This window comes from Gavia stellata, chromosome 2 (assembly GCF_030936135.1).
Source record: "Gavia stellata isolate bGavSte3 chromosome 2, bGavSte3.hap2, whole genome shotgun sequence".
Lineage (NCBI taxonomy): Eukaryota > Metazoa > Chordata > Aves > Gaviiformes > Gaviidae > Gavia > Gavia stellata.
Genome location: NC_082595.1, coordinates 30938697 through 30965881, shown reverse-complemented (window position 1 = coordinate 30965881; position 27185 = coordinate 30938697). Strand labels below are relative to the sequence as shown.

At 38.6% G+C, this 27185-nt stretch overlaps 1 protein-coding gene across 1 annotated transcript in view; it reads left to right on the top strand.

Moving 5' to 3' along the window:
- Window positions 1-27185, top strand: part of DISC1 (DISC1 scaffold protein) — a 184435-nt gene that overhangs the window by 54819 nt on the left and 102431 nt on the right. Inside the window, exons 6-8 of the mRNA XM_059832667.1 lie at window positions 9841-9895; window positions 14424-14526; window positions 25688-25876. Coding sequence (XP_059688650.1) covers window positions 9841-9895; window positions 14424-14526; window positions 25688-25876 — 347 coding nt within the window. The remainder of the gene's footprint in view (window positions 1-9840; window positions 9896-14423; window positions 14527-25687; window positions 25877-27185) is intronic.

Here is a 27185-nt window from a genome sequence, read left to right as displayed (position 1 = left end):
TTGTTATGTAACTACTTCTGGCCTCATTTGGTGCTGGGGAGGTTTTAGCTGGTCCTGGGACTGGGTATATACATGGAGCTGTTTTCAGCAAGTCACTGTTGCTTTCACCTTCTCATGCAACTTAATTTACTTGGTGGGTGATTTTCACATGCTGCATCATCGTGTCTCTGCCCTGGGAAGATGTCAGCAATCCTGTGGTGCTCCCTTGGCAGAAAGGCTTTCTGCCCTTCTGACCAGACTTTCCCCCTCCTGCCGTCAGTTGTCACTACCTGATAGCCACTTGCCTTCCCAGATACAGTTATATTTCGCTGATGGTGGTGTAAGCATTCGTGTTTCTGTGTGTCTGTGTCTGATCTGTACCAGATTCTTGCTCCAATGCTGTGTGAGACGATGAAGCTTCTGGGCTTCTTTCTCTGTACTGTTACCTGCTTTGTAGGGCAATCTTCTTTTTCCCCTTCTTAAAAATCTCTCTCACGCATACTATCTGTCCACATGGTATTGCTGTAAAATATCAAAATTCTAGGGAAAGAACAGTATTAAAAAGGAACGCAAATAAGTAAAATAAGTGAGAGAGCTTTTTTCCCCTTTGTTTCCCTCTTATAAATAAATGTGATGAAATGAGCATCTTGAGCTGTCAGATGTGCAGACAAAACAGGTAACTTGTGTAGTGGCCACCACAGCTAGGGCTTCCATCACCGGGTAATAGGAGTGAAGAAAAGTGATCTCTCAGTCACCTCACTAGTTCAGTTATTTCAGCTTTGCAGGTCTGCAGAAATTGAAAAACAGTGTTTGCATATGAAATATACCATGTGAAGAAGTGCTGCACAGCCCCAGAAACTGCTCTCCCTGTTGTTCGCTTCTGTCCCAGTCATAAGCTCTGGGCATGGGAGTCTTCAAGTTTTCTGACAGCTTCCATTCCAACCCCCAAGGCCTGTTCATGTTGACTTAATTTCAGTCAGTGATAAATCATCTTCCATGACACGAGTATGATGCACAGGTCACTTTGAGTATTTGCCTTACTGCCTTGACTTAGGGCCCTTTCGTGCTACTCTGATTTTATTTTTTTTAAAGCTTAGCACATAATTTTAAAACTGTTCTCTGTGGTAGGAAGCATGTCTCTGTCAATGCTACATGAGATGAACCAAAATACAATTATGGGGTTCTTAAAATATAAGCTATATTATATTATTTATACTGTAGCTAGGTGTAATGAAGATGGTATGGTGCCCTGTTTTTTTTAATTGTAGTCCTTTTGTTTAATTGGTCCAGTGATCCATTTTATTTTGTGCACTACAGCTTCACAAAACCTGCAGCAGCGGGCTTGTGACAGAGCTGCAGAGCCAGAGAGGATGTTCCCCAGCACCTGGGGAGGACTCTACCCTGGAAATTCTCCAGATTTCGTGTCAAATGTCATAACTCAATATGAGCTTTGATAATAGGATTGTCTCATTTTCAGCTAGTCCCACAGCTGGGTTTGTGTTTTGAGGAGGCCGTCATTCTCAAAGAAGTTGGCTGCAGGCTTTTGTGGGAGGCTAAGACAAGTCACAGGTGAAAGAAGAGGTCTGCCTCTTCCTTTGTGATCTGACTGATTAGGAGGCTCAGCTTTCTTTTTGTAGATAGATAGGTGTTTTCCTCTCCATTTATTCTACCTAGGATTAATTTCATTCCTTTGTTCTCTGCCTAGGATTGAAGGGTAGACTCCTTGGGTAAGTGGTTTTGTTTCTTTTTTTCTCACTTGTGGGAGCAACTCTAGAAGAAACTGCGTACTGAAAGCCTGGCATGCCATGCAATGTCTGTGCTTCAGCACATGAAGTGAATTTGCTTCCTGCAAAGGTGCAAACAAAAGTTATCGGACAAGAGCTGCCAGAGTTTGAAATTGTGACAGAGGGCTTCTTGATTGAGTTGCCTGTGTCTGAGCAGAGTCCCTTGTTCTGTGGTTCAGCAGTTCATAGTGACTCTGATCCCACTGGGGTCGGTGGGGACCCCTGTTGTAGGGAGGAAAAGGGGTTTCTGCAAAGTCTGCCTCTGCACTGTAGGCACTGGCCTTCCTTGGGAAGAACAGGAGGGGTTGAAAACACAGCAGAAAAAGGAGAGAGCAAGTCTTCCAACTTGGAGGACAGAGCCACTGCTAGCAACCTGAAGTATTTTGGAGGAATCTTAGAGGCAGTTTTTTGTCCTTCTAAGCAGCATTATAGAAGGAAAATGTCCCAGCAGAAAGATGAGTACTGTCCACTTGAGTGCCCACGTGTGCATTGTAACGAGGAATCTGTTTTTCCCTGCTGAGCATCTCGTTCCCCCTGCTTGCCTGAACAGCATCCAGTGGGATGTAGCAGCCTACAAAGTCTAGGCCACATATGTGCTGGTTCCTCTGGGTATGCATGCGATGAGATCTATTTCTCTTTAGGGAAAAATGACCAGCTGTCTCAATCAATGTATCATACTGAATTCATTCGTATATAATAAAGAGAAACAGCTAACAACAATATCCAGGGACAGACCCTTTCAGTCAGTGAAGTACAATGGATGTTATTCTTGGGAGAATAATTGCAGCTGCTCTGGGCAAGCTCTAGTTTTTGTGCACTCCAGACAGATGTAGCAGAAGAATGGGGATCTCTTGACATATCAGAAAATCTGAGGAAAGTGTTTGGATGTGATGAACTGCTGCTGCAGATAGCTGTTTGATTGTGCCTTTGTTTTCAGTCTGATGCTCCTGTTTCAGGTAGCAGCTGGAGCAACAACTGCCACAACCGCTCTGTGGCAGCAGCCGACAGAGGAGTGATGGGAAGTACAGCACCATGTGCATGTTTGGTTGAAACAGCTGGCCAGTTTGGCTGTCTGAAGGGTGTGTTATAGGACCAGAAGATTTCTCAATACATGGCAATGAAAATTAAGCTTGGAGTCATCATTAAAGATGCCAGCAGTATCTTCAAGTGACTGTGAACTGGTTGTTTCTGCTGGAGTGATTTTTAGTTAAAAAAACCAGCTACCATACTACGCAGACTGAGGTGCTGCCTCAGTCATCCTATTGCAGACATTAAAAAACCCCCACTTATTAATCTTTCTTACAAAAAATTGTGAAGTGTCGTGTAATGCCCTGATTTTTCTGCAAGCCTCCCATAATCTGTCAGCACTGCAGCAAGGAAGGGTTGTCTCAGTTTAGAGTTCTTGTGTATGTAAGAACTTCTGGGCAGGCTGATGAGTTGTTATAGTCTACTTCGTGTGGGTATAACTCTTTGAGAGTCGACAAAGACAAGTGCAGTCACCCAGCAACCCATGAGTCAATGGGAAACATTGTTGGTAAGCTGAGGTTATACAAAGATGTTGGGGGAGTGTACTTCTAGTTCTGCCTCTTGATAAATTCTGAGTGGGGAAGCACATGTATTGAGGCAATCCTTGACACAGAGCAACAATGAAGAAATACTGCTCTGCAAACGATAGCTAGAAGAGCAGCAAATTGCTGGAGCAAAATCAGTGCTCTGATGGTTCAGAGTTAGGTGCATAATTTTGGGTTCTCATTCTATTCCTTTGAGAACTCTGTAGATTGAAATGTGCAGAAGGTCCAATGCTCCTGTACCTTAAAGTACATCTCTTGATAATTTTTGTCTCAGATCAGATTAATTTTTGAGGTTGGAAGCTTTCCAAGGTGACACTTTGCATTTTACTTCTAATTCAGTCATTGCAACTACTACAAATCTCATTTTCAGTACGAATTAAACACAACTTTTCTGTCCTTCTATTTAGTGCCAAAGTCCATGCCTCAAGAGCACTGACAGGTTTAGAGAAATTGGTTTTTTACCACATCAGTTCAGCAGAAATTTTGTGGTTTTATCATTGTTTAAACAGCTCTGTTGTCTTATAGAAGTTTTCTGTGGGCTGTATTATCTAAGGAAAAATCAGAGTTTGTTTGGGAAACTCTGACTTATGTTTAAAGGATGATTTTGCTTCCCAACATGGAGATATGCTACTGTGAGAATCTCATTGTTCAAAGTCCCATGGATCACTGCATGAAGATGAAATGAAGTTTATGTGCTTGACTGAAAAATTCCTTTCCCTGGTATGGTAATACCCAGATATGTAGCCCAGCCAGGCTTATGAACAGAGCACATAGAATGAAAATTTTGTTCTCCGATGTATTCCTTGATTAGGTAAAATCAAACTTTGTGGTGGAGAGTTTAAAAAGGAAATAAAAAATGCTGTTTCACCTTAGTGCATTTAATGCAATCTAGCTCTGAACATTCTTAATTGAGCAGAAGCATAGGACTGGCAACACCCTTGTAGGTCTTGTTCTGGTAAAAAATTGCACAAGGTATCTGGAGTAATGAATCTGTTGATTTTACTCAAGAAAACTTTGGGTACAAGTATGTTATCTTATTTTTTATTTTAGTCCTAGTTGTACATGTCTAGCTTAAGGCTGCCTCTTGTTAAGTATAGTTTTGTTCAAAAGCTTTTTTTTCTGACTTGTCTTGAAAGCTTTCTGAGATATGCACATCAAGGGAACTGTAAAAGTACAAGAAAGTCATTGATTGTTTGATTTGATTTTGTATTGTGGATTTCTTCCTTAAAGGCCCAGTGAAGTCCTTAGATTTAAGATTTTTGTTGGAGTTTTGTTGGATTTTTGCCTTGATGTAGACTGTAGCAGATGTTTACACCAAATGTTCTCCTGATTTCTTTTGCAAAGGACTGGACAAAGGCTTTTTTTGGAAGGTCAGCTTCTGTTTGCTGTTAACAGCAAGATTACAAGTGTAGGGCTTGGTTTATATATTTTCATCTTCTAAGAGAGTACAGCTTCTTGTAACTTCAGAATCAGAGAAGGAATCATATTTAAGACTTAAAGTTGGAAAAGTCATGCTCTCTGCAGGCTGTGACCATTAGAATGAGGTTATTCTTTGCAGGCAGTCTCATTACTCTGGGCCAAATCCAGACATACTGTAAACTGTTTAAATTTGCCGATAGTCAAGAAAATACCCTTTAATAATAATTTTATCTAGGAGGGAATATATATTCATATGAATTGAGGATCAGTCCATCATGCTTTCTCATATGCATACAATCTGATTGTAGACTTCTAGGCCATTACTCTTGAATTCGAAATTCAAATATGGGTAATTTTAAATTGTTCTGACTTGTGCTTAGTTTTAAAGAAATGAAAGTGATTTTTGCTTAAGCACTATATTGTGGTGTGGAGATAGGGAGTGAAATAACAGGATCTAGAATTAATATTTTAGGTAACAGTAACATAAGGAAGAGTATTTGCTGTTAAAGGGCATCCTTTTGTCTTTCAGTCTCTTCAGGCAGAGATGGGAGATGGCTGCCTGGTTTCTGTATGAAAATAAGAATTTCCAGTACGGAATTTCTTTAATTACTTTACACTGGTACCATGTGTGCGGTATGTTCTATTGTGCAGTTATAGAAGCTGCATTCTGATACCTTTCTTCACTGTATATATATTTTGTCATTAGTACAGGAACTGTTTGTGTTTAAGCAATATGCATATTTATCTATCTTGAACGTAGAGAACCGCATGACTTGCCTTTTGCCCATTTTCACTCTTTGAATTTTTTCATAGGAAGCTAAAACATTACATACACAATAGCCTGGTATGCAAAGGGAAGTATACTAGCAAAGTGGAAGGAAAGACATTCAGAAACATGCCGTCTTTTAGTAGAAAGCCATTCTTCCCAGTATTGTGCTAGTCAGCCTTCCTCTGAACAAAGCCACTTCCATAGTATCTGTAATTCCTGCATGTAAATCGTAACTTCTCAGGATATTCTTTAAAAGGCTTTTTAAACATTATCTGTTCTATTATGACATTTAATGTCATGTGGGAAGCCTGCGATAGAGCGAGGAATGTGTGAATCAGACCACTTGATTCCCAGTCTTCCTTCTGTCCCCTATTGCATTGAATTGGCTGTCTTTATTTTGCCTGCACACCATTCCCGATTATGAACATCATCGTCTCAGCAGGTTCCAACTGTGTTATTACAATTCAACATATTCAGTACCTATTTTTCTTTAAGGTCACTAAGATACTTAAAAGGCACTGGTTTGCTTGAAGTATTTGGATCTTAAAATTTTTCCCATAGTCTGTTATTACATGCCAAGTCAGCCTCAGCTCCTGAATATGCAGCATTCCCACATCGTCCTGCAGTTATCCAGCTGAAGTCCATGTTTTGCCAAAGTATTACTTTGTCATCCAGAAAGGGTAATTCCTCAGCTCCTACTTTCCTGTTCTGATCTAGTGTGTATACAATAAGGCCCTAGGATGTAGCAAGTCTACATTCCTTTTCTTTTCTTCTCTCCTTATTATGGATCCTAATGTGTATAAATCCATTGCAAGCCATTTAAATGATAGGCCTATGTGGCCATCTGCGTGAAAGAAGAAATTAAACGTGATGTATAGATTACAGTGAGTTCTGTAAGTGTTAAAAACCTTACTTTTCCTGCAGTTAGTCAGTTAAATTTGCGTTAATTGAATTCCTGTCTTATTCTAGTCCTTCCATCAGCTGGGTCAAGAGCTTTGCTTTCTCTATGATGGAGTTAGCTTATATTGAATTTGAGAAGTAACTTCTAAATGGTCCTTATAATAGATTGCAGAGACTGTGAGGACAAGCAGTCAAATTCTTGATTAGCTGTTCTGCCACAGAACAACAGCAATGAGTCAAAACTATGGATGTCTTTCCAGGCAAGAATTTAGTGTTATTCAAAGGAGCTCTTTTTAAAGCCATTTTCCCTGGTAGTAATAAGTAAAGCAACTTTTAAGCAGACAGAATACCCCTCTTAAAATATAATATGATGCTCCAAGGTGGTGGTAAAAGAAAATACTATTTCTGGTTCAAGTCACATGTAACAGATCATGGCTGTTAAAGCCCTTTGTTGGCGGAATGAATCTGTATTGACTGCATGGTTTCTTTTGCGGGTCATTAGCTTGTCAGTTAATTGGAAAGCTTGTGACGGGCTTCTCCGTGATGGTGTTTTGTGGTAGAAGAAAACAACCCAGGAATAAACTTAGTTAAAAGCTGTTAGTAGTTGGTAACTGTGGCTGGTTTGTACATGGTTTTGATTGCTGCGTGTGAATTGTATGATGAGCTAATCTTTAAAAGGGATAAGGGATTCCTACAGTCTTGCTCTGAAGGCTAACAAGGGTTCAAAACAAGATACTACTGTGAAATTCATACCATAAATAATACAAGTATACTTGTAAGAGTCTGCATGAATGCTGTAACTGTAACAAAAGGATTCTTTAGATTCAAGTCTGTGGTTAATGCGGCTATCACTAGCTTGAGTCAAAATGATGATTTACTAATGATATTTTTTATTGATATGTGTCAGATTAATATAGAATTCTCTTAAAACTGTAGTTCTGCTGTCATTGAAATGGCAGTGTATGATTCCTTATTTATTTTTCAGTGACTTGGTAGATGCTCATAAAAAAGAAATCTGGGTATAAAGAGGGTGTTTTTTCCCATTCAACACCTGCAAGTCAGCATGGGCTTGTGCATCCTTGTTAGCAATATGGACTCTACAACTGGGTTTTAGTTTGTAATGCTGTTTTTGATGTATGGTTTAAAAAGAAATTAAAAATTGATCTCTCTTCCTGTTAGCTATGTGAGTTCTGCAGAGGACTGAAATGTTGTATGAACCTTGGGGGGGCTTTCTGTGAGGAAAGTAAACATAAGAGGAAAGGCACATGGAAGAGTTTTGTTAAATAGAGGTGCCATCTTTATATTGTTTTTCTTCTGGCTATAACTGCACTTTACATTTTATTATGGCCTGGGTCTTTAGAGTTGAATTTTATAAGGCAGTTTCAGAACAACTGGGTCGGTCACCCATTATTCATTCAATTACACATCACAGCCTTGTTGCTTCCCATTGATATCTGTACACAAAGCCCAGCTTCTTTTTTTTTTTTTTTAAATAACCTGACCAGCTCAGGCGTTGATTGTGGGAGATGCTGAAAGTCACTGGGAGCTCGAGAGCCTGAGAAAAGAAATGGCTAAATAATTCATTCCCTCTGGCATGCCCAGAGGCAGGCAGGAAGCTGATAATGGCATCATTACATATGTAATGTTTTGTGTTTTGCCCATATATTGCTGTGGAAAAGGGAGCAATTGGAGACTGCTATGTGGGAAATGTTGTTAAACTACTTTTATGTAGCTAGCCAGCTGTATTTCTGTTTGTTGCCTTACACAGGCATAGACTTACACTGTCATGAGCTATTTCTGAGGGGACTGCCTCATCTGGAGCTGGAGGGACCCCTGTGTGCTGTGCTGGTAACGAGGTGACTGGCTTTGCTGGGCTGGAGATTGAAAAGGTGTGTGCTCCATGAAGCAGGGCATTAGGGAAAGCAATGCAAATAGCTGTCTCATTAACGCGATTAGATGAAACGCTGGACAGCTGAATTCTGCCTCTGAGGCTGTCTCACTCCTGTGTGCAGCTGGGTGAGATGGTCCAGCCAGCTTTTCTGTAGGTGGTCAGTAACTGAGCGCAAGCCCAACTTCATGTGCTTTGGGGGTCAGGCTTACATAAATGCTGCCTGTTGAAACAGGACTCGGTAAGTGCTGCGCTTGGAAAACACGAAGGAGGAAGTTCTGAAAAGAAAACTGAAATGCATAGAGGTAGGCAGCAGGGACTGTGTGCATGTCAAAATGGGCACTCAGTCTTAATGTGCTTTCTGAATAACAGTGATTTGTGTTTCTTCCACCTGTAAAAAGAATACAGTGCTGCCATATCTTGCGAGAGTATCATTGAAATAAATCCAGTGATGTTTCTGAAGTGTTTGGATACTTCAGTGCCAAACACTAAAGAAAAGCTCAGAAATAAATTAATAGTTCTTTATTCAGGAAGAATATCAGCAGTAGGTTGTGAAAGAAGTACAATTTCTATAATGCAGCTAAAAGGAAGAATTGAAATGCGGCTGGTGGGGAGTGCTGACTATCACGTACACTGAATTGAGGTGTCTGACGGAAAAGAAAATAGCGTGTGATAAAGTAATTGAACACTGTATAAAATTGTACGCCTGCTAAGTAGGAGGGAGGGAAGTATTAAAGTTGCAAAAATAATCTCTATACTAACTCCTAATGTTTCATTTGACTTGGATTTTTCAACTTTATATTAAAAATGTAACTTGTGAATTTATTTACAAGCACCAAAGTTGGAGGTTTACATTATGTTCAATAATACCAAAGTAGTAAACCCTACCTGGTTTTATATGTGGAAGAAAACCTTGAATTTGTTCATATAAGCATGGGCGATGCCTTGATTTCAGCCCACTGTTGAATCAATTTGGTACAAATGTTCTGTAGATTTTTATTAAACTAAACAGAGTAGTGATATTTCCTATAAAATTACCATGAGAACAAGTGACCACAGTTGAACTTTTCCTGGTGGAGTTGGAAACTGGGTTATAAGAGGATAGTTAACTGCAAACTCTTTGTGTCAGAAACGCCTTTGTGTTAGGTGTTTTGGTGGTAGCCTAGCAAAGCACCAGTCCTGGATGCTGCTGGAAACTTCTAAGATATTATGGTTACACAAACAATCATAATTGTGTTTCAGATGGTAAGTAAAATGTGCCTAAACTCATGAATTAAGAACTGTAAAGCTAGTGTATGAACCGTTTTACAAACAAACATGATTAAGTGGGTAGAAATTAGGTGGAAAAAATGTTGGTTAGTCACTAGTAACACTGAAACCAAATATACAGATTTTATCTTGGTATTAGCTTTTTTGTGTTATATGAGTCATCTTAAAGCCTATGCTTCCATATGAAAATGTGTCTTGTGTAGCAGTCAGTGATGAGCAAAGAAGGTCAACTTTATTTTATTTTATTTTAATCCCTTCTAGCCTTCAGGAAAAAGAACAATTGTTCAGCATGTCCATTAAAGAAACTACTGCCAAAGTAAGTACATGTCAGTTTTCAGTTCTTTAGGATATTTAGAGAAGCAAATAATAGCTTGCATCTTAATGAATTGTCTGAGTTTTAGGAAGTTGGTTTTGTGGTGCTTCTTCTAAACACATTTTACATGTAAATATTTTTAAACATACACTCCAAAAAAACCCCACCCAACTTATATTTGGACAGGCCACAGAGATTATTCTTAAGGAAGTATATGGAGTAATCTGTTGTTTCTTGGCTTATGTTTACTGGTGATCAGTCTTCTTGCTGTTCTCTATTTAGGAAGAGACTCCTTAGCTTCATGAAATGAAAGTGAACTCTGGTCTCAGCTGAATGTTTTCACTCTTAATACAGAGCCTCTTACTTTCCCAGCTGACTGGTGAAGGAAGAGCATAAATGAAGTACCTCTTTTCCCCACCTTTTCACTAATAATAAACTAGCAATCTAACTCTAATCCCCTGTTAAAAATACAAATAAAAGTGATGTGGCATATTTAGCATACCTTTTGTTTCTAACCAGAGAAGTTAATACTGTTCCTTTATTTTTCATGGCCGCCTTGCAAGAAAGAATACTAAAGTTTTCTTTTTATTTCAGAATGGCTCAGTGAGCCACAGAGCATCTTTGCTCCAGGAGTGCTCTAGAAAAAAGGTCCATTTATTGTAGCTAATTCATATAGGTCTATATGGAACAGGGAGTGGAAGATATTTCTGGGTTTTGATCAGTAATGAATTTATGCTCTGAAATAAGCTTATTTGTCATGTTCTTTCTCTCATATCACTCACCAAAATAAGTGAAAATTTTATCCTTTATAATCTGTTCTTCATAGTCATCTTGACCAACACTTTTAGCATGTTAAAAAGACCATTTAACGACTGCGTCTCAAGACTTCTCCCTCCTCTCCTACTTCGTTCTGAGCTCATTCTCCTCTATTCCTTGCTCATGCACACGTTTTGGGAAAAATTATTATATGCTATTATAACATGATGCTCCCCCCTGTATTTTTTAAATGACTATGAATAAGGTATCAGTAACTGAAGTATCAAAATAAATTGTAATTGACCAACAGCTCATCTTCTAAAATGAATGAGACAGTCAGTACCTCAGAGTGATGTGTTGTTTCAACCTATCTGCAAGCTAAAACAGAAGTTACAGATTTTTGCCTTCTCCTCTGAAAATGTGTGCCTCTTGGAGTTTTATTTTATGACTATAGTATCTAGAGACTTCTTAAATAAGAGCTGAAACATTAGGTAACAATTGAGAAGTCTGTGAGGTAGAATTCCACAGCCCGTTTGTTTCTTTAAAAATTCAATAGATAAAATATTATTTTAATTTCATTCCATTCATATGTGATGACTTTTATTTATTAGAGAAGATAAATAGGAAGCATGTAATGAGACTCCTCCAAATAATTTATTATTTTATTTATTCAGATTGACTCATCCTATTATTTTCTTCTCAAACTGAATAGAGTTGATCTTTTAAACCTTTTCATTGTATGGGGAAAACACTACTTTGTTAAAGGTCTTTTCTTTTCCCCTGTGCCACTAGTATTTATATGGCCTTTTCTGTCCCATCTGTGTTGTTTTCAGCTGAGGCTGCAAAAGCTAAGATTAGCCCATTAATAAATGGAACAATCTCCCTTATCCACCACCTTCCTTCAGAAATTAATATCTGCTTTTGCTAATGGCAAGATTGTGCTGTATGGGAGACCCAGGTGGGCTGTCCTTTTCTTCAGGCAGTGTAAAGAGAATTTCTCTCTCTTTTCCAAGGTGCTGTTGTAAAGAAATTTGAAGGTTACTCAAAACTTAGTTTTTTCTTGAGATGGTTGGAGGGAGAGTAAATTTCAGTGCTTTAGTCAGTGTCCTTGTCCCTGTTTCTGCTGCTTTAGATTAACATCATACGCTGGCAAGATGGAAGAGGATGACAATGGGCACGTTTGCTTTTGATATTTTGTTGCTTTTCATCTTGATTGCATGTGTCTTTGCTAACCAGCATCCCACTGTTTTCAGATAGACTGCTTTTTTGAGTAGTGTTTATGTGTCTGAAGACAGATTTGTAAGGTATATTCCTAAACAAGAGCCTTTTTTTTTCTTTTGAAAGTCTGCTTTTAAAAAACCCCTACAAACCACTAAAGAGGATTTTTAAATAGATAGGGTAATATTTGGCTGTAAAGAACTTCCCTGAAACTAAAAAGGGGTTTTTTTTAGACTTGGAGCTTGTTGGTCTATGGGCTGCAGCAGAGCTGGTCACCAAGAACAAGGAAGGGGCATTGCTGGAGCCACAGGCACGGGCGCGTGCAACCAGACTGCTTGGGGGAGGATGGCGCGTTCCCCGGGAGCAAAGGAGGATGCTGGCTTTGTGAATGTTCATCATCTCTGTTAGCTAAGAAATAACCTTTCCTCAGTGGCTGAGTAAGCTACTGTAATGAATAATGGTAGCTGTTATTAAGAGAAAATAATTAGAAAAAATGAAAAGAATTGGAGCTTGTAGAATAGAAGTGATGTAACGTAGAAGCAGTGCTATTAGTTTAGAGGATGTTATGTTATATTTGCCTCTCCCAGTTGCTCATTTAGGTTTTTTCGAACTATGCCCTATGATAGCTCTGAAGATTAATGTTGTTCATTTATCTACAGAATACATGTGACATAGATACAAGCAGAGGCTTGGTAACATATTTATCTCATGTTCCAGAAGAATCATCTCTGCGAGCTAGAGGAACTTCCTTTCAGCCTCTGGTCCCTGCATTTGGTCCATTAACAGAGTGCCAGCAAGCTTTGTTCTGACAGTAGTGCTTACAAAGTGGACAGTGTTCACTAGAAACTGATTAAACCTCCCGGCTTATTTTGCATAATTGCCAAACAGCTGTCTACTGGTAATGACTTTTAAGTTACTACCAGCATGGGTTATATTCATGCAGTTTTCCTGGAGCTGAAAGATTCCCCATCTAATTGCAATTCACTGAGCCATTCAGTACCCCTAAAGAGAGAGTGCTGCTTAGAAAGAAGTCTTTAAAAACTTTCAGATTTATTTTGGAGATGTGAGACAGAAACAGCCTTTGGGTTCTTTGGGCACGTTTATTCACCTCTGACATGTTTGGGTTTTTTAAAACATTTTAAGTGAATTAGTTGGCAAGTCCCTTAAAAGGGGGTACTGAAACAAAGTGAAATATCTGGGAATTGAAAAAATATAATAGGTGCAGAAGTGATGAGATATATGTGGTTTTAAATTAATAGGAAGACTGAAGTCTTTAGATAGTAACGGTAACTGCTTGGAGGATAGTTCTGTTGACAAGAAAAAAATGACCCATTTATGGTTAACAGATGCTCTCAGCTAAAGCAAGAGGGTATTACCCATTTAAAAGGATTTACAGTTAATGTCATATCTGAATTATTATACTTTAATTGTACAAACAGATAAGCCATTAGAACTGTAAGGCTTTTGCTCTTAAAAAGTGAAGTGATAGCTGTGCTTCTGTTAATAAGCATGGTATATACACTTGTTTTTGAGGGGGCGAAAAAGAAGTCGAGGGCAGGGAAACTTTCCTCTGGAGTTTTCATTTCACATCTCATCTCTTCACAACTGGCATGTGCCTCTCTTGATTATTGCTTTACCCTTGATTCCTATGAATGCAATGTTTTCACAAGTGTCAGCTACAATTTTAAGCAAGTGTTTGATGTCTGTCTTCAGAACAAGAGATTTGCCTGATGAGGCATTTTTCTGTTTATTTTGCTTTCCTTCACAAATGATGCAATATGGAGTAAGCACCAACATTTTTTTTGTATGTGGGAGTGTATGAGTTGCATATGCTTTATTACGGTCCTTCTGAGGTGGTAATGTGTAATGTGCATTTAAATGTAAAGTACAGAAACAGTTGAACTTCCTTTCTTTTTTCTTCTGTTTCTCTCCGTGTTTTTAATACCAGTCCTGATTCATTGCTGAAGGAACTTCCAGTTAAAAAGGTAAAAAACAGAGAAGTCAGAAACCTGAACCCCAGTCAGCTGTCTCCTGATTGTGAAACAAAAGTACAGTATTGAGCTGGTATAGCCTTATTTATTGCCTGTGCCGACAATTAACGATGGATGCTTTGCCTTTTTTCAGTTAAGTGCGGCACAGTGTATTTTGTATAAAAATCGCTGTACATTCTGTGTTATGACATCTTAAACTCCTAACGTTGGCTTATTTATGCTCCACTCCAGGCATCACTGTTAATGCTGAAATTGTACAGAATTCTTAAGATGGCCTTTCTTCCATGTGCAGCCTCAGTATCTAGTAGTGAAACATGTCCTCTCTCATGCAGGTAGCTAATGCTAATACCGTTCCCTATTTTTGTAATAGAATGTGCAGCAAAGAGTGGAAATTTTGGTTCATGTTGGGTATTTCTGTAAAGACATCCGTTTTTATTAAGCTTCTTCACCTTGCTGTAGGATGTTACGTCGTGTCTGTAAACCAAGAACATTTGAAGCCCTGTTTAAATTGCCTTATACTTTTACATGAATGAATTATATATGATGGCTTGTCTGCCTCAATCTAGGTTTGCACGAGTCAGAAACTCTGCAGTACTTTGAGGAGGAAAGTGACTGATATTGAAACTCAGCTGCCAGCTCTATTTGAAGCCAAAATGCTTGCTGTTTCAGGTAAGTTTTAAGTGATGAGAAGGACTAACATTCATGAGTGGTGTGTTAGAGCAGTTGTTGACTTTTTCATAGCTGAGACTTCTTAGGAAAGTCATTGATGTGCCATGTCTAGATCCCTTGAAGTCATGGCAAGTCTGGCAGAACTGGGCTGTGTCATGCCTTGTGTAAGGTACTTCAGGCCCCTCTCCACAGTTGGGAACTACTGGCGAAGCAGTTGCTGTGTGGTAGGCAGTAAACATGCAAAGAACGTGATATTCTTCCATAGGTGAAATAAATAAATAATTATCAATAGCTGTTCCTGGACCTTACAAGTTTTATGCTTAGAGCTCTCTACCTAGGAGCATAAATTAACAACAAAGGTATAATAATTACAAGTGTGGCTTTAAATGACACTTTAAAATGGAATACAATAATTGGCAGCTTCTGCTGTTCAGATCATTAAACAACTACTGTTGGCAGCAAAAGAGCCATTTGGTCCTTAGAGCACTCATGCATGTTATTTACAACCAGTAAAACACTGAAATGTGATTACAGAGTCAGATACATAACAGCTTTACATGCTGCTTACTTGGGATTACTGCACTGTTCACTAAGGTAAAGCACAGTTCTGCCTCTTAAGTTTGAAGAGGTGGGTTTTCTAATTCAGCAAATTGTTTGCAGATGTGTAAGTGGGTGTCTCTTTGTTAGACACCTGCCTCAGAGAGGAAGCTGAATAGGGGGGAATGGTAGACTTGGGTACAAGGAATTTTCCAGTGCTACACCAAGTAGAGAAAGTCTAGAAGATTTTTAATATGAGTCAAGGCAACATGTTGTAGCTATCTGTTGGTGATTTCCCTTCTCGATTAGATACAAGAATCTAGTACCGGCACACACGTTATTTTAAAATGAAACCTCATGCAGTGACACATGGTTTGTGTGCCAGAAGTGGATAATGTCAGGCTTGAGCAAAATCCTAAAGGAAATTAAGGACCAGATCTTGTATTGATGCTGAGCATGCTTGAGTTTTTTGCTTCCCAAAACACCTTTTCAAAATGGAACCCTCTCTATTTCTCTGTGTCCACCTGCGAGAGGTAAGCTGAGCAGTCACCCTTCTTTGCCCGTGGGCTGTTTGAGTGTAGGCAGTTTTCTCGTTTTCAGAAAGGGGGCCAAAGTTTTCCCCAGCCATTTTATGACTTTCTTGAGAACAAAATAGCCCGTAAACTGGATGTGCAACTGCTTCATGCTGCCAGTAGGAAGCAGTTGGCCAGAAAAGATGTACCTCGGTCTGACACTTCAGGAGAGTAAATGACAACTTGAGGATGATTTCCAAAACATTCATAACAATATTTTATACTAGTAAGCTTTTAAAAGAGGTTGCTTGTTTCAGGAATAAATTCAAAAGACAATTTAATGCTGATGTTTCTATAAACTGTTTTCACAATATTGTGACTATAATTGCTTTTCTATGCTTTTTAAGAAGTATCGGTGCTATTTCTTAGTAGTGATAAGAAGTACTGTTTGGTTTTTTTTAATATTTTGTTCTTACTCTGAAAAACTCTTACTTCAGGTAATTTTTATCACTGTGAGTGGTACAATCCTAAGTTGTTACTAAGGCAAAATTCTGGAGGGAACTGGTTGAAAATCAAGGATGAAAAGTCATCTGGTAACAGCGGATACTGTAATTGCTTTACCTCATTGTTAAATGTGGATACATTTAGTTGGTGTGATGGCACTTGTTTATGTTAAATGCAGAATAGTATGTAGAGGATGCAGGGGGAATAGAGGAATTAAAAAAATAGCTCTCGGAAGACCTGAAAGTAAGAAGAAGAAAAATCTGAAAAAAATGGATATAGTCTAGTCTTAGGGCATGAAGTGATAAAATCAAAAAAGCCATGATGCAGAATGAATTGCAGCTAGCAGAGAATCAAGTCAGGAAGAAAAGATTTGGTAAATGCAGAAGAGGAAAGAGGAAGGAAGAGATAAAAATAGCTTTTTTTTTTTTACACTTAACAAGGCAAAAACAATGAGCAGTTGATAATATAAAGAAGTCTGAATTTTTCAGTTTCTGTGTATTCCTGTGTTAGATATAAATGAATGACACCTCTTAAACAAGACATAGTTAAGAATTAGGTCTTAACCTTTTAAATACTGGTTAAGAATTAAGCAAGACACTGTATGTACATATCCCTTGAACTGTCAGGCAGCTAACAGAATGTGAACAGCCTGGATATATTAAGTTGTTAGAAGGTGGGAGAATCTTCAGCTGGATAATAAGCAATTATTTAAGGACAGTCTTGGAATAGCATGAAATTCAGAGGGAATTATAGTATATATAAACATGCAGTAATAATAAAGTTTAGTGGTCATAGAGGTTTTCATTTAGTTTGGAAGCATCAGGCACAGATAAATGTCTGTTATTTCTGCTTTTTTACCATAACAGTTAGATCATTCATTCAAACAATTTCCTCAAACAACAGTACTAATGGATACTGAGAACAACTGGTTTTCTCTAAACAGATGTTGCATCATTTTTGTTTAATGTAGCATTTTCCTTGAGGAAGCAGTCAGAGTTAAGTGATTTTTGGAACAGTGTCAAAGCAAAAAGGTAACTGAACGTGGTTGCACAGATCTGGATTCATGCATCCCAAAAGTTAAGTTAGATGAGCTTAAGAATATAGTTGTTAAGTGATACATCAGTTTTCAGAACTTGCATGTGATGTCTTAATGTGATGACTCAGAAAGCATGATATATACCTCAGCCTTTAATGGCTACTTTGATAGCTTCAGACAACATTCATCTTCTATGTGAACTGTACTTTCTACTCCAAACGCATTGATTTACAGTATTGGTGTATTTGCACCAGAAAATGTAAGAATATAGCCAATCTTGTTTTGAGAGGAAAATACCACAATAAATGCAATGTAGGCATAACAATTCTATTAGTCTATTAAGCCCATACTTAAATGTTCAAGAGCTATTTCTATCAACAGTTACAAATCAGATCCTTTATATCAGCAACTCTCTTACTTCTGATTGGCATTTGCCTGGTGTGACCAATAACTTACAGTTAATACTCCTGAAATGCTAGTCCAGAATTTTTCTCCGTACATAATTAGTAGAATCTGACTATATTGTTCATGGTTTCTAAGTCAGTAGCTTTAGCTAATTATAGCTAACAAGTACTCCTGATTGCATGAGATGTTACTGTTGACATACACATTTGTTAATACCTATTGATGAAATCTTACGGTTTAGCATCTAGTAGGTTTTTTATTAAAACAAAACACCTTAATGTCAGTGCTTAGAAACCTGCATGTGCTTATTATAACTTGCTTCTTACAGTAGCTCTTAACATGCTTATAAAAATTTTGTCATCAGTTATGGGAAGAACATGGCAGTACATGATACTCTGCTCTTTCTGTTAGTATTGTGTGTCTATTTAGCATGAATTTTTTTGGGGAATAAACTGCAGATGAAATAAGCCTAAGCCAGTAAGAAAATTCAAATAGGATGATATGTAAGCAAGTGTGAATGTAACTGTAGAAATATTAAAATTTATTTTCCTACTTTGGGCTGTTTTGCAGGAGGGCAAATCATATGTGAGAAACAGAAATGTTTTTCATTTTTCCTTAGTGAGAAAATAATTTGGGAATAGGAGGGAGGATGTAAACTAAAATGCATTTTAGTCATCGTTTTATCTGTTTCCTGTATTTGAATAAAAGAGGTTGTTTGATATATTTTACGATGTCTTCATAGTCTCTGTGAATTTTTTTCCTCTTGAGAATGCATAATAGCGTGGTACTAGGTAGCCAGAAAGTAGCTACCAGGGAGCTAACCAGATGTGAATGAAATACTGAATTCTTTCTGTAGTTATCTATGAGATGCATGTCATTAACTTTCCCTATGTCTTTCCAAATACAAATTAGGTCCAAACACAGAATTTAGAATGAGGTGACTTGTAAGTAGCTAAAAAAAATAATAAATCTGATCTTAAAACTGTCTATACCATTAAGAGATCATGTGTCATCATCCTATAATTAGCACTGTCTCTATTTCATTAAAAACCTGCAAGTGGGAGCTGCTTGGAAATACTGTTGTGGGATGATTTCCAGCAGTACAACGAAAAGGATTTTTTTTTTCCTTATGTCAACATAGAAGTGTAGTTTATAAATAGCATGACATAAATACTAGATACCATATTTTCACAAAACTTAATGCTAGGACTGTTGCCTCTTTGCCTGCTCTTTGATGTTCATTTAGGGCAAGTTCTGCACGGCTCAGAAAGCAACTGTAACAGAAAAGCCCCCAGCCTTCCAGCTTTGGTGCTAAGCATTCCTGTTGGGAATGGGTATGTTAGAGAGGGGTCAGAGCAGTCAGGATGGAAGATTCCAATGCAGGCTGAAGGACATTTTCAGCCATAAATCTGTGATGCCTTGTTTTCATGCCTGTGCTGTATTTTGTCATTTCACGCAGAAATATATATGGGCATAAAGTTCTTGACGTGATGTTCAGGTCTTCCCCAGACATGCTACATACAGCTCTTAATTTGTCTTTCATTGGAAGGCAATGGTGCTTCTGTTTTTTTCTTTCCTATTTCTGAGAACTGTTGTTTGGTCACAGTTGGAGAACTCAGCTACTCTTAGAGGCAAAAATACCAGTGCCTGTTTGTGCTTTCTCATGAAAGCTTAGTCTTTTTATGAATTCAAGTCTGATAGAGGTCTCTGTCTTGTCAGATGATATAGCTGGTTCCCCACTTTCAGATTCTTGCTTCCAGCAGTGGGCTGGGTTGATGGCTCAGAGGCATATTGAGGTTAATTCTTCTTCGTGCCTGTATCGCCATGTCTGGCTCCAGCATACAGTGCTGTGTATTGGCATGTCTTCCCACAACAGTCACTTTACGGTCCATGAAGTGAAATTTGCCACTGTGTATTGGTGCAAGTGATGTACTTTTTGGCAAGCCTGTTAACTCATTTAAAAAATAATGCCAGTGAGGCCCCCAAACCAACTCTCACAGTCACACAGACAGCTATGCTGTTTGTCTTTTTATCTCATTTCCAAATGAGACGGCTGGATGTTGCTGGCTTTCAGTGAACTTCAAGGATAATTTGTTGTAGCTGAAGTTCCAGCATGATATGTGACCAGACAGCAGAAAATCATTGCTTCTGTTGCAGAAGTCAGTCAGTCAAGTAACAACTTACTCTTTTTCTCTCCTGTTACCTAAGCTGCTATCCCTGGAGTGGGAGAGAAGGTCGAGTAATCTCTTGGGCGGTTCCTTTTCTGGGGTTTTGTACTCAAAGGAGAAATGTTAGATGGGGAGGGCTGTGAAGGGAAGGTGCTCTTGCCCCATGGAAAGGCTGTGCTGTGGTCTGGAGGGGATGTGAGAAAACCTCTGTGCAGTCTGTGGAACGGGGCAGTGATGTCCCTCTTTCCACTGACTGTCCAGGGCGCCAAGGTGACAAACCTCTAAACCTCAGTACGTGCACTTTTGGTGCCTAAACCTAGGTGGCATGAATATTTCTCTCCCTGATCTTTCTCTGTTTTTCTTTTCTGCCCTGGTTGGTAAAAAGGGGGTTGATGATTTCATGCAGCCCTCAAGATCATGGACATAAGGTTTGAGCTGTTTCCCTACTCTCAGCATGTCCCTTCCTCTCCCGTGGTAGTGAGTGGGGGCAAAGGCAGGAGAGAGGGGAGATGTAAAAGCTATGAGGGAGGGGGAAGTGATTATGTAGGGAAGCCTGTGTGCACGTTTGCTCTTGGGTGACCCTTGAGCCTTGGAGTCACTTTCAGCTGGGCATCCTTTACCATGTTGAAAGAGAATTATACGTGACTTTCAACAACCATTTATTGGCTAATGCACATAGTAAGTTGCTGGGATTAACGTGCTCCTGGGCTATCGTGTCACCGCCAGTGCAGGCACTTGAGAGCATCTGGTGGCCCGGCAGTCACCAGTAGCCATTGCTCCTTGGGACAGGTTGTGTCTCAGTATTGCTGAAATGCCATTTTCCAAACCTCTGCCTTTTCTTCTTTAGGGTTTTTGTGCCTTCTCTCATTGATAATTTTCACTTGAGCCTTCGAGTTGTTATTACTGATTTAAATTTTTATTGTTCTTGGGTTTTTTGCCCCCCCCCCCCCCTTTCTTTTTTATTTTTTGATTCCTGGGTTGCTCTGTGGCATTGTGGGACATGGTTTAGTGGGCATAGTGTTGTTGGGTTGATGGTTGGACTTGATGATCTTACGGGTCTTTTCCAACCTTAGTGATTCTCTGTGTGATTCTGTGTGACTGATTCAGTCTGGGTACAAGAAGCCTTCTGTGGCAGAGAATTCCTCCTCCAAATGTATGTCTGTGGGGTCTCTTGCCTGTTTCTAGACAGATTTTCTTTACCTTTCAGGATCACATCAATCATTCAGTTGCATTATGCTTCATAAAAGTGTTGGAATGTGTTATTTCTTAAAAACAGTAATTGTGATTCAAATATGCTGGAATTCTGTAAAATGTTTCAGGAGATGGCAGACTTTCCCTCATTTGCTATTTGTTTCTTTCGGAGGTGCAAACACACTGGCAGTGCTTCCAAAATCTTACCTTTCTGTCATGTTTTCAGCTTTTTCTCTTTTCTTTGTGAGCAGCTGAATCATATTTATTTTATTCAGTTTCTTTTCTGCTGTTGGAATCAGTTTGTATTCTCATTAATCACAGGGTGGAGGATTTTCAGCCTTGCATTCCAGTCCCATTGATAAATACCATGGTGGCAAATGCCCTAAGCTAAAATGTAAATTTTCACTTTCTTACGTATTATTACTGGTAGTGTTAGTCCATGAAGAATTAACTTACAGAAAATGATAAATAATGACCAGCCTATTCTTTCCTACATTCAAGCTAATGTCCAGTATGCATGCTTTACTGTTATGCAAAAATTGCTCCTTTCCTTGTACTACAGTGAACATAGTTTCAGTAGGGATGGGATGTACCTCTCTGCTTCAAGTACGAGTAATGGAAACTATAAGCGTATGTAATTTCTGGCATATGTATGAGAAAAAGTGGGAGTAAAAAAGTTGTGGGCCATTAACTTTGTCTTGTATTTTGAAGGGGAAATATGTAACAAACCTTAAATAATAACACATTTTTTGTTTTTTACAAAATGGGACAGATTTCAAACTGTATTTTTAGTCTGTTTGCTGCTGGCAAATGGTATCAAAATAACGATATGTTAGTTTGAGGCTACTAAATGGGCAACAGTCTGCCCAGTATAGTAAAATCTGACAATGAGCTGTTATAATGGGCATGAGTTTGTGGCATGTAACTATGTATAGAGAAAATATACTTCATATGCAGAACACTATTTAGCCATACAAGTAAAATTTTGGGAAGAGAGGAAAATAAGGTAGATATACTACTTATGTTTACAGGGAGTAAAAGCTACTTTGTGCCTCAGGATTGTTTTCCTTGATTTGGCTGGTGTTGTTGGCCTTCATATCAAGCTGTTGGAGCTTACCTGATGTCACTATCTGTAGAGAGCAGGAGATGAAGGATGTATGTGAGGAGAGAGCCCCAGAGGACAAGATTAAGGAGGAAGTTTAAACTGGGTTTTTGTTGCTGTCTTTTGAGAATAATGGTAAGGTTCGGCCCCTTGAAGTTAAGTGTACATACTCAGCTCCTTATGACAGTGTACTGCAAGCATGTTATTCAACCTGTTCAGAGTACTGGGTACTTCAGATTAGCTGGAAGGCGAAAATACGACTTTCCGGTGTTGTACTTGTAGAATTATAATCAGTTTGGCCAAGTTCATGTGAAATGATTTCAGATTTTATTATAATCCCAACTTTACTTCACATGGTTATTCCTCCCCTTCCCCTCCCCCCCATTTTATCCAGGCACTGGACAAAATTATTCTGTGATTCCATGTATGTATTCAAGTTGAAATGGAATACATTTAAGAATCTGTTAAAGCAACAGACTTTCTAGCCTGGACATTTACAAACAGTTTTCTGAGCTTGTGGGTTTCCCTATTTGGTGTGCTGGTTTGTGCCTAGTGTATTTACATAAGCATGTATGCAGTGGCTAAAATTGCACATTGCTAGTAAGCATCACTGCGAGGCAGGAGGAAAGATGGAAAAGTGGCATTTCACCCTTCAGTCCCCTTCATAGAATCCCTGTCTCATGTCTTAGTTTAGACCAGAAGCTCAGCTTTGGTCTTAGACTGTTAGTTCCTTAGTTTTGTTGTCTCTGTACAGATTTTCTGAATGAGCAGGCCTATTAGCTTCAGTGATTTTTGAGTTTTCTGGGGAGAGTGAGGACTGACTTTATTTATCTCATGTCACCAAACTAGAACTCTCCCAGCGGTATGGCTATATAAAACATAGCTCTCAGTGGTTGACAAAGTAACAGTTACTGTGTTCACTTAGGTAAAATAATTATTTTATCATCAAAAAGAGGAATTTTAACATTTTCAGGATATTAGCAGGACAAAATATTTTGACACATCTTCAGAATGTTTCTACAGCATCCAATGTGACTTTGTCTCTTAACAAACAAAAAACCCCAGGAGGGCGTGTTCTTTAATGCTGTCAGCTAGGGATTATATATTAATTTTTAAATCAACCTTCTTACGGCATTTAGAAAGCAGTTATTTTGGTTGCTGTGATTGAGGTCACTGATGGCACTTGTGGTGCATGAGTTTGTATACGCTCTTCTGAATTTTCACTGCAGACTTCCAGACATTTCTGCTGTCAGGGTGAGCTGCATCAGGTAGTTTTGGCTTTTGGGTATATATATCTGATGCCATTTCCTCATAGCCTCAGTTTTGATATAAACTTCCCCTCTGGGAATTAAGACCCATTCAATATGTATAAAACTTTCATATGTAATATCATACCTTTTTCCTTGCTGTCTTCTGCAATGTAAGAGCAGGCTCCAGATTCTAATGAAGAATCTCTTGCCTTCATGTTTTATTAAGGCTCTTGTGCGTTGATGCTTGGGATGGGTTCAGGTGAAGTAAAGGTGCACTGTTTAATTTTAAGTCTTGTTGACTTAGAAGCTTCTGAATATCTGCTGTTTTTCCAGTGATTTTGTCTTGCTTATCTTGCTGCTGTGTTTTGCCCATTTGGAAATGTGACAGATTAAGGTAATAAAATCTGTGCTGTTGTTTCCCAGTAAATGCACTGGTAAGCCATAAGATCCTACTAATTTATAAAGCGTAATTATGGTTATTTAATTATATAATTCTTTGTAAGATAGAACTGGCAAACAGGGTTTTAGCTGAGTATTTGAAATAGGGGATTTTTGAACTCTTAAAAAGAAACAGAAAAGGTCAGCTTTAAGCAAGGAAAAGGGATTGACTGAAATTACTGTAGCCCTAGGACTAAATAATAAAAAAAAAATTGAACAAGGCTACCATACTTAGCAATGTTCAATCTTTAAACCTGATTTATTTGATACAGTCTTATCCAAAATTTTGTAGAGTGCAGTCTCCCTTTGGCACACCTGTCCTCATATGGCCACGCAAGTTTGCAGTAGCATCTTTCCTCCAGGTGGATGGTTGTAATTATTTGCTGGAAATGCTTCCATTCACTCTGGAGGAATGGTTCTGCTGTTAGCAGCTGTTGGTGGTTTGCCATCTTCCGACCAGTGTAAATACTTGTGTCCCATTTGTGCTCCTCTGTTCCGAAGGAACTGAACAGCAGCCAAACCAAACCATTCCTGTTTAAGACTTCGTGACCAACACTTTTGAGACACCAGGTAAAAAGGATGTAATGCCACAATTTAGGATACTCTGACATGGATTTGATGTTTGGATTATGTCTTAATTTTCTAAAATAAACTTTTAAACTGTTGCTTACACACAACAGATCAATTAATTATATTCCTGAAAAAAAAGCCAAAGGACACCTTGATATTTGAATAATGCTGGTGGTATTAAAAAGTTATTTCAGGAGTCTAAACTCATTGCACGTACTTCAGAAGCTGATGAAACATCTTATATGTGTGACTGGATATGCTTTACATTAAATATTTGCTTCAAGGCTAAATTTTCTAAGTGCCTTTACTTACTAGATGCCTTTACTTATTAGATCATACCACCAAATCCTTGCTAAGTTAGGATGATGCTAGAGTTTAGATCTTGTGCTAGAGATCTTTTGTCTTGTATTGGGCAAGTCTTCATGGAAATTATTTTTGTCAAGTATTCTTTAGATTACAGTGGGTTTTTTCTTGTTTTTTTTCCCAGCCAGATAGCTGAATCATTGAAAATACACAGGTACAGCTGTATAAATGTAGCATTTTAGTAGTTACTCTACTGCTGTTTAAAAATCATCTAATAGCTAAGCATCTCGCTGTCATTGTGCATTTATATTTAAGAGTTCTCTGTGAAGTAAGGAAATGTTCCTCTCCAGCTTCTTATAAAAATGGTTTTCAGACAGGTTAGGTGGGCAAATGTTACTAGGCTACACTGTAAACCAGCTGGGAATTCAACTTTTGACTCTGGATCCCTGTCCAAAGGAACCAAACATTTTTAAAAACTCCAGAGCAGTGTGAGCTGGTGATACTGAGGTATTCTGCCCATCTCTGAAGTTCCATGCTTCAGGGAGAGCCAGAAGTGGAGAGTTTTGACTTTTAAATATGTTCTCTCGGAAGAACATCTCCTGATGGTCTTTGCATGGGGTGCGTGCCCTTTAAGAAATGCAACGTGCCATTTATGAACAACCTTCTGGTGCTTGTTATGAACAATGGCATAGTGCTGCTTTGTTCAAGGAGGAAATACTTCAGGGTCTAGTAGAGTGATAGCATCTATTGCAAAAGTATTGTGAGTTGAGGTGTCCTCCAAAACAAGAAAATGATCTGACAGATCACAATGCAATGATCAATGAATTACAGTATGCCATTTTCTGAAGTGTGGACCTTAGGAAAAGGTTTTCTCCAAAAATGTAAATGGTATCAATAACAAAAAAAGACACTTTCTGTGTGTATAAGGTTAATCCGCCACAGTTATGATTCTTTTTGTAGTATGTTAATGAAATGGATGCTTGCAAAGCCGTTTCTCCCCCCTGCCCCAAAATTGGTCTTTCAGTTGCTGTTGGGAAGTATAGTTGCTTAATTTCCCTTGTTTGCTGTGTAACCTACAGATGTTGCAATTGTCTGCTTCATTGTCTCTTTCCTCCCTCTTTCCCCTGCCCCCAAAAAACATACAGGATGTAATTTCGGTGCTGCAAAGGATCTGACAGAAGAAATAAGATCATTAACATCTGAGAAGGAGGGGCTGGAAGGACTTCTCAATGAACTATTGGCTCTGAATGCCAGAAATGTCCGAAAATTAGAGAGAATTAAAGATGATTACACCAGACTGAAACAAGAACTTGAACAAGGAGAGGCTGCCTTTGGTAAGTAGTTCACAGGCTGTTACAGCTTTTGCTCGGTCATGAGCGCCTAGAAGTCTACTGGGCTTGAGGAACCATCCTGCATTTCACAAAACATACTGATTTTTCTGAGGAAAGTTTGGCCAGGACCTAGATAAGCAATATACTGAATATGCTTTCAACTGTTTCCACAGAAGGTGGGGGAGGCTAAGGAGGGGAAAGGATATCCAGCAATATACAGCTTTTGGAGATATCTCTTAGACCTGTTCTCAAAAACTTTCTTTTCTAAGCCCACTTTTGTAATAATGATGATGCTACTGTGCATTTATTCACATACAGAGAAACGTGTAGACTTTTATGTGGAAGCAGTAGATGCAGTTGGCTGTTATAATAGAGCCGTATTTAGTGTATATATAATTAAATATTTAGTGTATATATAACATATTTGGTGATGAGTCTGAACGTATGAGGTGCAAGGGATGCCTGGTTCTGAAGGCAAGAGTTCTCTTCATAAATTTATGCTTGGGGGGACATTAAACAGCTTGCCAAACACAGCTCACATATAACTACAAGCAGTGTGCTTGAGTTGTAGTGTCACAGTGGAATTGGAGAAGTTCTATGCAATTACTGGGTAAGCAACTGACAACAAAATAGTAAAGTCATTCTTAAACTTGGTTTATTCTCTTGTCTGCTGTACCCTCTCCTGAAGTTAAGCAGATAAAGTAGCCTTGCTGCTTGATTAAATGAAAAGGCTGAATAATGTTTAATTGACTACAAATGTAAAGTTACTATAGTTACCTATAAACTGCTAAGTATAAATCTGAGAGCTGCTTTAAAGCTCTAGGGATTTGAAATGTCTTTCCTTTTTCAGGATCTTATAAGCAGTAGGTTGGTTGAAGAGGGGGAAGTGCCTATGTTCTAGAAGTGTATGAAGTTTCTTCATAGGCAAGTGGATAGGCAAGAGCTATTTTAGAAACAAAAAGTTCTGTAAGCAATGGAATAAGTGTAAGACAGTATTTTAAAGATGCATAGAGAAGTATATACACTCACACTCTACTAGATAAGAACTTTCTTAGAAACTAGATGGTTAAAAATGAAAAAAAAAAGACTCTTCAAAGTAGTGCACTGTTACCTAAGCCGTGTGATTCAAACCCACATCAGGCAATACTTCCTCATTGCTTGGATTTGCAAGTGAGTTGAGGGGGGTTCTGACCTTCTAATCTGTCCATTTTGGCGCTCCTTTGTTTTTAGGACAATTAAACTTCCTATAATACACATGCACTTCTCATCTGTATTTTTCTTCAGCAGGGTTTTAAACAAAACCTGTGCAAGG